Source organism: Dromiciops gliroides, chromosome 2 (genome assembly GCF_019393635.1).
Source record: "Dromiciops gliroides isolate mDroGli1 chromosome 2, mDroGli1.pri, whole genome shotgun sequence".
In the NCBI taxonomy this organism is placed as follows: domain Eukaryota; kingdom Metazoa; phylum Chordata; class Mammalia; order Microbiotheria; family Microbiotheriidae; genus Dromiciops; species Dromiciops gliroides.
In genome coordinates this window covers 296378442-296391501 of record NC_057862.1, presented here as the reverse complement: position 1 = coordinate 296391501, position 13060 = coordinate 296378442, and the positions used below count along the sequence as shown (strand labels likewise).

General features: G+C 40.5%; 1 protein-coding gene across 5 annotated transcripts in view; it reads right to left on the bottom strand.

Moving 5' to 3' along the window:
- Nucleotides 1-2153: 2153 nt before the first annotated feature.
- WARS1 (tryptophanyl-tRNA synthetase 1) overlaps nucleotides 2154-13060 on the bottom strand; it is a 45267-nt gene continuing 34360 nt past the window's right edge. For all 5 annotated transcript variants that reach the window (XM_043983620.1, XM_043983617.1, XM_043983618.1 and 2 more), the window contains 5 exons: nucleotides 11504-11604; nucleotides 8757-8869; nucleotides 7432-7605; nucleotides 5922-6062; nucleotides 2154-2636 (listed from right to left, as the gene is read on the bottom strand). In XM_043983620.1, the coding sequence (XP_043839555.1) occupies nucleotides 2475-2636; nucleotides 5922-6062; nucleotides 7432-7605; nucleotides 8757-8869; nucleotides 11504-11604 (691 nt within the window). In that variant the 3' untranslated portion in view covers nucleotides 2154-2474. The remainder of the gene's footprint in view (nucleotides 2637-5921; nucleotides 6063-7431; nucleotides 7606-8756; nucleotides 8870-11503; nucleotides 11605-13060) is intronic.

Genomic DNA, 13060 nt, shown 5'->3' with positions numbered 1-13060 from the left:
TGGCAGGGATACAGGCTCTTGGTACCAGAGCTTGCCTTGGCAAAATACAGGGTCCTGTTCCTAAGTCTTATAGAACTGGAATGGACCAGAGGGTGGAAATGATGGAAAAAGCCATAGACTTAACCTTGGTACTTGGGTTCAAATCTTAGCTTCAAGACTTCCCAGCTGGGCAACTCCTGACAATCTGGGGAGAGGGTGTTGAGAGATGTCGTGGGTAGTAGCAGAAAGGACAGTCCTATTCCTGGAGCAGCCAGTCCCCTAAAGAATCCCATGCTGCCCTAAGCCAAAGGGGCATTCTCATATGTAGGACTAAGAAGAGGCTGAAAGAACACCAGTTTGGGAGTCAAGAATAAGGGGTTCAAGGGGCAGCTAGGTGGCGCAGTGGATAGAGCATTGGCCCTGGAGTCAGGAGGACCTGAGTTCAAATCCAGCCTCAGACACTTAACACTTACTAGCTGTGTGACCCTGGGCAAATCACTTAACTCCAATTGCCTCACTAAAAAAAAAACCAAACCAAAACCAAACCAAAACCCAAAAAGAATAAGGGGTTCAAGTTTCAACTCAGCTCTTTGCTAGCTATATTACCTTGGATATGTTATTTCCCTGTTTCTTCACCTATAAAATAGAGGATAAATTAGATGATCTCAAAGTTCTCTTTGAACGCTGATATTCTGTGTTTGGATGCTTCAAAATTGTTGTGATCCCTGTCACTGGGCTGGTTGAGCTGTCATAGACTGAAAGGGACCTGAGACTCGGAGAGGTCACACAGAGTGGCTACAGCTAGGACTTGAACTCAGATTTCCTGACTAAGTCTAGTGCTATTTCCCTTATACCAGACTGCCTCTGTCAAACAACTCAGTGACTGCTTTTGCAACCAACCAAATCTATTGTTGGCTGGTCTGGTGTAGAGAAGGGTCTAGTCAGCCAGTGACAGGGGTGGAAGGAGCAAGGAGGGATGGCCTCCCTCTCTACATTTTGATGTGCTACATCTCTCCTCCTGAGGCTCCACTGGTATCAAATGCTTACATTGGGGTCCTGAAGTCATGGGGGTTTGGAAGTTTATCCCAATCACTTTCTTAGGGATCTGTCTTGTGTTCTTAAATCAAGCAAAGCCCTTCCAAAGATTCACAGTTGTTGGCAAAGGGGGACTTGGGAAGAGGGATGGTGTTAGGAATGACATTCTGGAATCCTGAATGTGGAAAAACACAGGGGCTGGTACAGGTGGCTGGTTTCACTCACTACAAAGTTATATCACATACTTTTCAGATGAGTGTTCAGGGCTTTCAGGTTCATATTATCAACTTGTAAGCACTTTCTTTCTAGCTATTTTTATTGTCCTTCAGAATTAGGACACAGTTAAGAGAAACCCTCCTGTTTTGCATTTCTAAGCCAGTCAAGAGCTAAGACAATGATCTGAAAAGGCAAGAGGTGTTTTTCTCTCCAGCATTTTATGTATCAAAAGTAAAATGACAAAATCTTTTCATAGTTCCTTTGTCATAGATGGAGTGTGAAATCTTTGATTCTTTGGTTTTAGAAATACTGGAAAATCATAATTAAGAAAGGATGATTTCTGGAATAGGGGCCCTGGACAGTACAGCAGAAAGCAGTTCAGGAAACAAGATGGAAAAATTTAACCATAAAAGACCTGGTAATTTCCTAAGAACTGATTACACTATATTGAAGCATCATCCACAATGCAGAATTGTGTCAAGGTTTGTCTCAAGTCAGCTGAGAAGGTATGTTCTAGTCAAACTTATTGCGAAGCTTTTTGTTAGTACTGGGGGAAGGCAACTTCTCTGCTCGGGTAGCATTTACCAGAGTTAAACTTACTAAATAACAATATCCATTTCCTAAGCAGCTTTTTAACTCAGCAGGAATGGCATTTTGGTTATAGCTATACATCAGTTTACATTTTATGCCCCAAGCTGGATATAAAAGAATAGATTCAGAACACTGAGGAAGATTGGAAATGGACATTTTTAGTATCTGTACCAAATATAAGTACAGAAAGACGTATTTTAGGTAAAAAATATGAGGGTCTGTCCACTTAATAAACGATCATTTTCTCAACTTGCTGAGAATTTAAATATGTGGATTATCAAGTAATGGATGATCAACTTTCTTCAAACACTGGACCCAGATTCTTTCATTTATTTTTGTAGTAGAAATGAACTTCTGGAATTCTTTATTTTGCCTACACGCCATTACACAGTACGGACTTTTCCACATTGTTTTTGTCTACATTAAGCTGGTACACGCTAATTCACAGGAAGAAATATGGTAACATATGGCTTACAGACAACAAAGTAAGATTACCACTTGCAGGGATGCTGTAGACAGAATTTGTGAGAGGTTCCTTCTAATTCTCAGCTGAATATATGATAATTAACAGTTGAGAGATGACTATGGGCGAATGCAATCCAATCAGGTGGATATTTATGTGTATATAAACCCAGATGTCTATATGATCTATGTTACTGGAAGTCATAGGACAACTTCCTTGGAGTCATAAACTGCTTCACGATTTCCTCTGTAATCTCCTTGCGCCGGGCCTGGTGATTGGCAATCAGGGGCTGCAGCACTTCAATGAGAATCTTCTTTAGCTCTCCAGTGAGCATCGCTCCACTGGTGTAATCCTGCCAGAAAGAGAACAAAATCATAAGGGAAAAAGACTGTTCCCCGAAATTCATGTGTCCACTCTGGGGAATGGTGGTGAGGGAGGGGATTCCTCTTCTAGTGTGGTTGGGATGAAATGATTCCTGATGTCCCTTCTAGCTCTGAGGTCTTGGGAGACACCACAGAAGGTATCCCATTCAGCCCTAACCTTAGCAGGAATCTCCTGTACCACATCCCTGACAAGGGGTTACAATCTAGATCATCTTATCCATCCTTAAAGAAAGAGTGGCATAGACCCAGGGAAGGGAATTGTAGATATGTAGAAAGGGAGGCACAATTATCTGGTCCCAGGTCACAGAGCTGTTGGTGACAGGCCTGGGACACAGTTATCTTCTAGCCTCTATCTACCAACAAAGCCTATGTTACCAGCACCACCAAGTTGTATTTACGCAGTGCCTTAAGGTAATTCTATATAAAAAGAGAGAGAAATGTCTTTTTCATCCAATAAGTTGCCACAGCCACTGTCAGTTCTGCCATAATATACATCTAACACCCCTCCTTCTGCTCCACTCTCTTCTTTTTTTTTTTTTTTGAGGCAATTGGGGTTAAGTGACTTGCCCATGGTCACACAGCTAGTATCAAGTGTCTGAGGCTGGATTTGAACTCAGGTCCTCCTGAATCCAGGGCCGGTGCTTTATCCACTGAGCCACCTAGCTGCCCCTCTGCTCCACTCTCAATGCTACCACATTAATCCTGGCCTTGTCACCTCTCACTCAGACCACTGTGACAGCTTCCTAACTGGTGCTGCTCCTCCCCTCTTCAAACTGCTCTTTACAGCACTGCCAGAATAATCTTCCTAGTGCACAGCTTGACCAGATCACCTTCGTGCCCAAAAAACTTCAGTGGGTCCCCATGGCCTAGAGAAGAAAATGCTAACTCATCAGACTGACTATGTGTGTAAATGCCTTATTCCTCTGGGAATATGATAAGCTTTCTGAGGGTTGTATACCCTTAGCACTTTTCATCTTTGCATACTTGGTAGGTAAGGACTTAATTCATATGGGGCTCATAGAATTTGACTGAATTTAGGCTGAATGGAAGGGGAAACTTCCTAACAATTAGAGGTATCCAAAACTGAAATAAATGGGCTGCTTTGGGAGGTGGTGGGTTCTCTCTCATTAGAGGTATGTGGAGGTGCAGATTCCTTTTCCCAGAAGAGCCAGACTAGGTGACCTCTAAGGTCCCTTCCAACTCTCAAATTCTATGATGGGAAGGGACTATTAACACATATTCTCTTAGTCAATCTGATAAAACTACCAGTTTGGATCACAGATATGTAGAAGTATAGGTACAATCGACTTGTCCCAAATCATAGTTTGTTAGCAACAGATATGGGCCATATTAAGCCACACCACTTGCCATTCAGGCTAATCAGTCACTTTTTTCTAGTGCTTTAAGGTTGCAGAGTGCTTTAGCTTTCTGTAGTGCTTTGATGACTGATCTCCACAACCCTGTGAAGCATCTAGTACAAGTATGACCATGTCCTTTTTTTTTTAAGTGGGGCAATTGGGGTTAAGAGACTTGCCCAGGGTCACACAGCTAGTAAGTGTTAAGTGTCTGAGGCCGGATTTGAACTCAGGTACTCCTGACTCCAGGGCTGGTGCTCTATCTACTGCGCCACCTAGTTGCCCCTGACCATGCCCTTTTCTATGTTTTTTTTTTGTTTTTTTGGGTGAGGCAATTGGGGTTAAGTGACTTGCCCAGGGTCACACAGCTAGTAAGTGTTGTGTCTGAGGCTGGATTTGAACTCAGGTACTCCTGACTCCAGGGCCAGTGCTCTATCCACTGCGCCACCTAGCTCCCCCTGACCATGCCCTTTTCACAGATGAAGAATGTGAAGCCCAAAGAGAGTTTGGAAATGATGGAACTGGGACTTAAATTCAGATTTCCTGGCACTGCATCCAATGCTCTTTACTATACCCCACTGTGGTCTGGCACTGTTTCTACCACCAAACAATGGAACTTAGAAAAATCTCCAAAAACACATATTCCTAAACTCTCTGTCCAGTGAATAGTCTCTGCCTGACAAGGACAACCATTCTTCTCCATCAGAGTAGAAGGATTAATGTAAGGGACACTGTGGTTTCATTCCTCATTTTAATGAAACAAGACAAAACCAAAAAAAAAAAAATCTGAACCCCCAATTTTGTTGGGACACATTACTGCAAATACACCCAAACTCAAAATCTAAATATTTAAAATAGTTCCTCTTAGTTCTTATCTCAAGAATATGTTTTAAAAATTTTTTGTATGTGATGGACCCTGATGACAATCTGATGAAGCCTATGGATCCCTTCTAGGAATAAGGTTTTTAAATGGACAAAATCAAATACATAGGTACAAAGGAACTCAGTTATTTCTGAAGCAAGGTTATCAATAGATTTTACAAAAATGTTTGTGAATCCCAGCTTAAGGATTCCCGTTTTAGAACATTCTTTTAAAAGTTGGCTTACTATTGCTGAATGAGTATATTTCAAACTTCCCATCCTGGTATTTAAGGCTTTTTCAAATCTGATGCTACCTTGTAACTTACACTCCTCCCCTGCCTTGCTGTCCTTGTTTACACTGGTCCCCATGGTAAGGGGGGCCCTGAATTCTGATCTATCCTTTAGACCCAATTCAAATACCATCATCTCTAGGACAGGTTTCCCTGTCAGCTGGTAAATGACCATTCCTCTCTGAGGTGTCAGCTCACTGCTTTCCTTTCTTACGCACTTCTCATGTATTGTCTTTATCTGTGTAAGTGTCCTATTTATTCAACTAAAGCTTCATGAAGGTTGGGACAGTGGCTTATCAAAACTTTCAAACTCTTCACATGCCGAACATCATATTCTGTATGTAATAGGTGTTTTAAAAGCATTTGTCAAAAATATATAAAACATATTACCAGCCAAATTCAGTTACAAACATTAGTTGAAGCCAAATTAAGTAGCAAAATTCAATCACTGAGAGAGAAGAGAACAAGTGTCTTGTCCATTTATTTGAAATGTTTTAAAGTAGTGTAAATCAAGTTGCTTTCTGTACTTTTTTTTTTTTTGGTGAGGCAATTGGGGTTAAGTGACTTGCCCAGAGTCACACAGCTAGTAAGCGTTAAGTGTCTGAGGCCAGATTTGAACTCAGGTCCCCCTGAATCTAGGGCTGGTGCTCTATCCACTGCGCCACCCAGCTGCCCCAAGCTGCTTTCTGGCTGCACAGAAAGTCTGACAGAGAATGCATGCAATGCTGGATTATGCCCTTAGAAATACCTGTCTTATCTGCTCGAGTTTGTCATCGTCCTCTAGAAAGAAGGTGAGGTACATGAAAGACACGTCAATGTCGCAGTTGCCTCCGAGCTCTCTGTGTTCCTCTATGGTGTCTTTGCCTCCAGAAAACGCGTGTTTGTTGACCTGCAGAACAAAATTCGTGACACCTTGATCTCTGATGATCTGGATAAATGAGCTGAGAGTGCTGGTAAATGTCTGCAGTCCCTGTTGCTGGAAGAGGCTGAGGCTGGTGGATCACCAAGTGTGAGAATTTTGAGATGCATCAGGGCTTATAGACAACCAGTGTCTCTACTAAGTCTGGTACCCATCTGGTGTGCCTCCTGCTTAAGGAGGGGCAGACTGGGTTAGGCTGAAAAATTGGAGCAAGTGAAAGCTTCTGTGCCAATTAATAGTAGGAATGGCTCTGTGAGTGGCTGCTGCACTTCTGGCCTGGGTGAGATAGGGAGACCCAGCCTCAAACAAATAAGCCAACAGAACATATCAAAACAGCAGTATCTATTGAATGTCCATTGATGCTATTTCAACACTCCAAGCACCCAAGATGTCACTGGTGTGGGGATTTCTCCAAGAAACCTCACAGACCCATCTCTGAAGGATGTATTTCTTCAGAGTCAATTCAATCAAATAAGAGCTTATTAAGTGTCTATTATCTGCAAGGGACTACCAGTATAAGTACTATGGATACAAAGGCAAACACAAAACAAAACAATTCTTTCACTCAAGGAGCCAATGTTCCATGGTGGAGGGTGGGGATGGGGAGAGAATGGTCTTCATAAGGAAGACATTTCCTCCATCTGGTGATTCTCTCTCTGTACTTAAGTCTGGTTCTTAGATGACAAATATACACCGTCTGGGGCCAGACACATTCTCCACGTCCAGGACCTTTCCAGATTAGTAGGGTCTGATGGAATGTGGACTTTGTTCACATGACTTTTGAGTCCCTAGAATCATCTCTTCAGTCCCCTTTGAACTCTGAAGAGTTTGTGAACTGATTTACAGAAAGGGGTCATTAAAAAAAGGGAGCAGGGAAAAAACCTCATGCAAGACAAGCGAAGAAGATGGGGAGCATGCACCACACTTTATTATGATCCATTACATTTTTGGATTTCTAGAAACAGTACTCAATACTCCAAATCAAATGAGTAGAGGCAGTTACAGTAATAGCTATTCTAATAGTATAAATTATTACAATCAACAACAAGTATTCACCAGAGGCAAAAGTGAATGTTTCTCAAAAACACTGTTGTTTTTCAGTTGTGTCTGACTCTTTGAGATCCCATGGACCAAACTAAGATACTAGAGCAGTTTGCTATTTCCTTCTCCAGTGGATTAAAACAAACAGAGGTTAAGTAACTTGCCCAGGGTCACAAAGCTAGTAAGTGTCTGAGGCAGGATTTAAACTCAGGTCTTCCTGATTCCAGGCCCAGAGCTCTATCTACTGAGCCACCTACAGGCTGGTTTTTTTTTTTTTTTAGCCAAGGGAGGTCTTTACCTTGTTCTTGATCTGCTTGGCTGTGTCAGTAAGGAAGATGGAAGAGTTGGGGTCACTGGCACTCATTTTAGTCTGGGCTCCCTGCAGAGCTGGGAAGAAAGTTGAATGAAGCAAGGCTGGTTTGGGATAGCCAATCCTCGGGGCCACATCTCTTGTCATTCTAAAATAAGGATCCTAAAAAGAGAAGAATAAACGCAGAGATGATATGAGGCAAACAATGAAATAATCTACTTTAACATGGTGCTTTGAGGACTAAAAAGCACTTTCTTTATAATAACCCCAATGGAGGGAGTGGAAACATATTTATCCCCACTTTATAGATGAAGAAAATCAGACTCAGGAAAGTAAACGTACTTGCCCAAAGTCAGTTTGGACCCAGACTTGAATGCAGGTCGTCTAAATCCTGGATCAAAGCACTTCCTACTACAAGAAAATTGCCTTTAGTCTAGAACACAGAATGTGGGAGCTGGGATTCAAACCCAGGTGTCCCACGTTCAAGTCTAGGGCTTTTCCTGCTACATCAGGCTGCCGATCATTTTCTATTGTATTTTAGCCTCAGATTTAAAAAAATCAATCTTTTTTTTATATATATTACCTTCATTTTCTTTCTTTTTTTTTTTTTTGCGGGGCAATGAGTGTTAAGTGACTTGCCCAGGGTCACACAACTAGTAAGTGTCAAGTGTCTGAGGCCGGATTTGAACTCAGGTCCTCCTGAATCCAGGGCTGGTACTTTATCCACTGTGCCACCTTCATTTTCAAATGTATCATCCCACCCTCCCTTATCCTTTTTTTTTTTTTTTTTTAGGCAATGGGGGTTAAGTGACTTGCCCAGGGTCACACAGCTAGTAAGTGTCAAGTGTCTGAGGCCGGATTTGACTCAGGTACTCCTGAATCCAGGGCCGGTACTTTAACCACTGCGCCATCTAGCTGCCCCTCCCTTATCCTTTTGACAAAGAAAAAATAAAAATAAGGTCAACAAAACTAATGAAAACTTAAACCAAATCTGACAATATATGTTATGCTCCACTCCCACAGTCCTTTCTGGGGAAAAGGTCCATTTACACAGCAATTTTCCTGGGCCCAACCTGATCATTATAATGACAGAATATTCATTTTTTGTGGTTGTTCTTTATGCTGTTGTAGCCATTAGTATATTCTTTCCTTGGTTCTGTTTACTTCACTTTGCATCAGTTACAGGAGACTTCCTATGGCTAGGCCCAGACCTTACTAAATAGATAATACTTTAGGGCTCCTCCCAATTAAAATCTTGAAAGTATATAGAAACTAAAGTTGCTCAAATTGTGTAGGATGCAATGGTTTCTCACCTGGTCTATGGCACATGGAATAAGACACTGAATATCTGTCCTGTCTTTGAAAATCTGTGGAAATGAGTTGCTGAAGGATGGGGCAGCTTGGATAGCAGGAAAACTAATCTTTCCTGAAAGAAGAAAAAAACGACAAAATACACATTTTTTTTTTTTTGGATACAGGACAACTCCTGGTGCTTCTAGCTAACTCTGCCATGAATCTCCAGCCACTAGTCTGGATATTCAGGCTTTAGCAAATCGGTAATTACAGACTCTAGTTCACAAAAGTCCACAAGATCCTAGTTGGCCAAATTCTGATCAAAGTTGTATTTAAAAGAAGAGAAAAATGTTTCTTCATTTAAAATTCTGCAGTTAAAGCATCAAGATAGAATTTTTTTGAGTTCCAAGTTCTCTCTCTAGCCCTTTTCCTACCCATTGAGAATGCAAGCAGTAGGATACCCATTTTACATGTGAAGTCACATAAAACATATTTCCACTTTAGCCACTGACAAAAAAAAATAAAGCAAGAAAAATAAAGCAAACAAAAAAGTATGCTTCAGTTTCCACTCAGAGTCCAGCAATTTTCTTTCTGGTGGTAGAGAGCATTTTTCATCATGAGCCTTTTGGAACTGTCAGATCATTGTATTGATCAGAGAAGATGAAACTTTCACAGTTGATCATTGTTACTGTTTACAATGTCCTCCTAGTTCTCACTTCTCTTTGCATCAGTTCATATAAGTTTTCCCAGGTTTTTCTGAAACCATCTCCGTCACAATTTCTTATAGCATAATAGTATTCCATTGCAATCATATATCACAACTTGTTTAGCCATTCTCCAATGGATGGGCATCCCCTCAATTTCCAATACTTTGCCACCATAAAAAGAGCTGCTATAATTATTTTGGTACAAATAGGTCCTTTCCCCTTTTCTCTGATCTCTTTGGGATATAGATCTAATAGTGGTATTGCTGGGTGAAAGGGTATACATAGTTTTATAGCCCTTTGGGTACAGTTCCAAATTGTTCTCCAGAATGGCTAGACCAGTTCACAACTCCACCAATATTAGTGCCCTAATTTTCCTATATCCCCTTCAGCATTTGTCATTTTTCTTTTCTATCATGTTAGCCAATCTGATAGATATGAGGTAGTACCTCAGAGTTGTTTTAATTTGCATTTCTCTAATCCATAATGGCTTAGAGCATTTTTTTGTATGACTATTGATAGCTTTTATTTCTTATCAATTGGGGAAGGAAAGTCATTTCCACCCCAACAAGGTGGCTTTCCTTGGCATTTGAGATGCCTTTCTTTACTTACTTTTCTACTCCCCATGATATTTTTTTTTGCCTGCTCCAAAAATATCACCCAGCCTATCCCTCCCCCAGCTGATTAAGGAGGAAACTGAAAGCCAAAGGAAAAAAGTTACTTGTCCAAGGTCACACAGCTAGTTAGTGGCAAGGCTGGGCCTTAATCCCAGGTGTCCTTCGAATCCCAGTCTTTTCCCTGAACCATGCTGTGATGAGGGACATTCTTGGGGGAGCAGGTATACACTGTTTGGTAGAACTCAAACTCAAATTCAAGGCTGACTATTGTACTTGATAGAAGATATCTGGGCTTCTAAATTGAATGACTTCAAATTAATTGTAATGAATCAACAGGAATTGGTTTCATAACATTGCTTAAAAGACCAGGAACTAATCTTGGGAGTGAATATATGTTGAAGTAAATTACTTCTGTGATCCTTCCCAACTTTAAAGCTCTCTGATGCCATAATTTTTAAATTGATAGCTTTCAATGTAGCCAATGAAGTGCATGAGCTGATGTATGATTAAAAATGTATTGATGGTTTACCTCAGCTATTCCTTCTTATCCCATGGAAGGTATCTGTCCAACTCATTAACTCAAATTAAGGAATGGGCCATATGGGTTGCATGCATCCTATTGATAACTACAGATTATAAACAATAGCTTTGGTTTTTATAAAAAGGTGAAAATTTTAATGCATAGGAAAATACTGTAGTTAAGTGATGATGAGATTAAATGTACTGAAATGAAAATCCAGATTTCTGTGGAAGATATTTTACTTCCATTCTCTAGGTCTTAGTTTCTGCCTGTGTAAAATGAAGAGAATTTCTAAGATATCTTTCTACTCTGATATTCCATGATTCCAAGGCCACCTCTAGTTATGTTCTATCATTTCATGATTTCATGATTCCTTAAATATGCCCATTTTATTTATTTTAATTTCATGATTCCTTCTCATTTTACCTGTCTATAATTCTATGATTCCCTAAGTTTGTCCCAGCTCTATGATTATAAGTATTTTCTACATACATTATACCTCACTGATCCTATGATAAAGAAGAGGGAAACTAAACAATCATTCAGATTTCTGGATGAAGCTTCTAGAGGATCAACAAACATTCTAAATTAAGTAAAATTTCACATAAGGATAAATAGACCCGACTGATGGCCTTATATCAGCTTTTTGTTCTCTAGCCTTATGCATTCCTGTGTTTAATATTTGATGGGATAAGCTGACATGGTAGAAATTTCAGGAAGAATCCCTTGTGGTGGGTACCCAATTACCTTTATTCTATTCTCCTAAATTCCATACATTATTCTGTTGTTTTAAGTTGCTATCCCAGTGTTCCTCTGATGTCTCCACATAGAGAGCAGTACTTAGTGTAGAATACAGCTGGTTTACATAATTAGATTATCTTTCACCTAAAAATAGATGATTCCAGAACAGCTGAATTTGATCTTACCAATGCAATCACTGTCATTGAAGCCAAAGATGCCCTTTACTTGATTAAATGTGACATGCTTTTGGATTTTGACCACATTCTTGTAGAAACCTGGACTTGACCTGCAAAGAAGAGTCAAAAATGAAATAAATTCTGGTCTTGGGGTTGTGCTCAGGATGAGAAATTGATATCTAATCAGCATTAACTAGATACAAACATAAAGTTTGATCCTAGATCGATTTGGGGTATGTACAATGATCATGTGAAACACATGGCTGACTGATTCTGTCAGATGCAGAGGTCGCCTCAAACAAATCTTCCTCTGATGCTTTGTCATGGCATGGAGGGGACTCTGCCAGGTAGTGGCCACAGAAACTCATGTACATGGGGTTGGAAATGATGATTCCTCTGAAGCTTCTGTGCCCCAACATTGCCAAACTGTGAGCACTATGGTAAAGTGGAGAGATTCCAATTCCAGCTTGGTCATTTAGTGGCCCTGGGAGTAGAGAAGGGATGCTGGACTGGATGAACTCTAAGGTCACTTCCACTCCTAAATTCTATGAACCTATGAGTTTGATTAATATATATATATATATATATATACACTTTTTTTTTTTTAGTGAGGCAATTGGGGTTAAGTGACTTGCCCAGGGTCACACAGCTAGTAAGTGTTAAGTGTCTGAGGCCGGATTTGAACCCAGGTACTCCTGACTCCAGGGCCGGTGCTCTATCCACTGCGCCACCTAGCTGCCCCGGAACATGTTTTTTTAAGAAAAATATTAATTGGCAGCTGGGTGGCGCAGTGGATAGAGCACCGGCCCTGGAGTCAGGAGTACCTGGGTTCAAATCCGGCCTCAGACACTTAACACTTACTAGCTGTGTGACCCTGGGCAAGTCACTTAACCCCAATTGCCTCACTAAAAAAAAAAAAAAATCATGTTCCTCATCATTAAAAAAATCATGCATCTTCATGAGTATTTATTATAATTAAATCCTTAACTCATTAATCAGGCACTGACCCTTTTCTTTCAGAGCTGATATATGGGGGGGACGGACAATAATGATTCATAGACTGTAATGAACAAACAGTGAAAGGACACACTTTACATTCAGACAACAAACAGGTGAAGGAGATTTATATTATACAAATAATATAAGCTCATCCAAAGGTGAGCTTATTGATGGTGCCTCAAGTGTGGGAAAATCATGGGAGGTTTTAATTGAGAAAGAGGGATGATTATCTCTCTCTTTTTTTTAAACATTAGTGATAGGTATCAAAATAATTCTAAGAACTGGGTTTTCTTTAATACAGAATTTCATACTATGTTCATTTAAGAATCTTTCCTGAATGCCTTGAGCAAGGGCCAGTGCTTTGTGCTACAGAGGAAAGACAGAAGGAGGGAATCAGTGGTAGCATGACATCTCTGATACTGTAGCACCTCGCCTCAGGGACTTTTGGTCTTGTCAGGGTAAATAAGGCCTAACTGCAAAGGCATATTTCAGAATGGGGGCGTCATGGCAAAAGAGACAGAGTGTGGTACTGTAATGTAGGAAGACCTGGGTTCAAATCTCACTTCT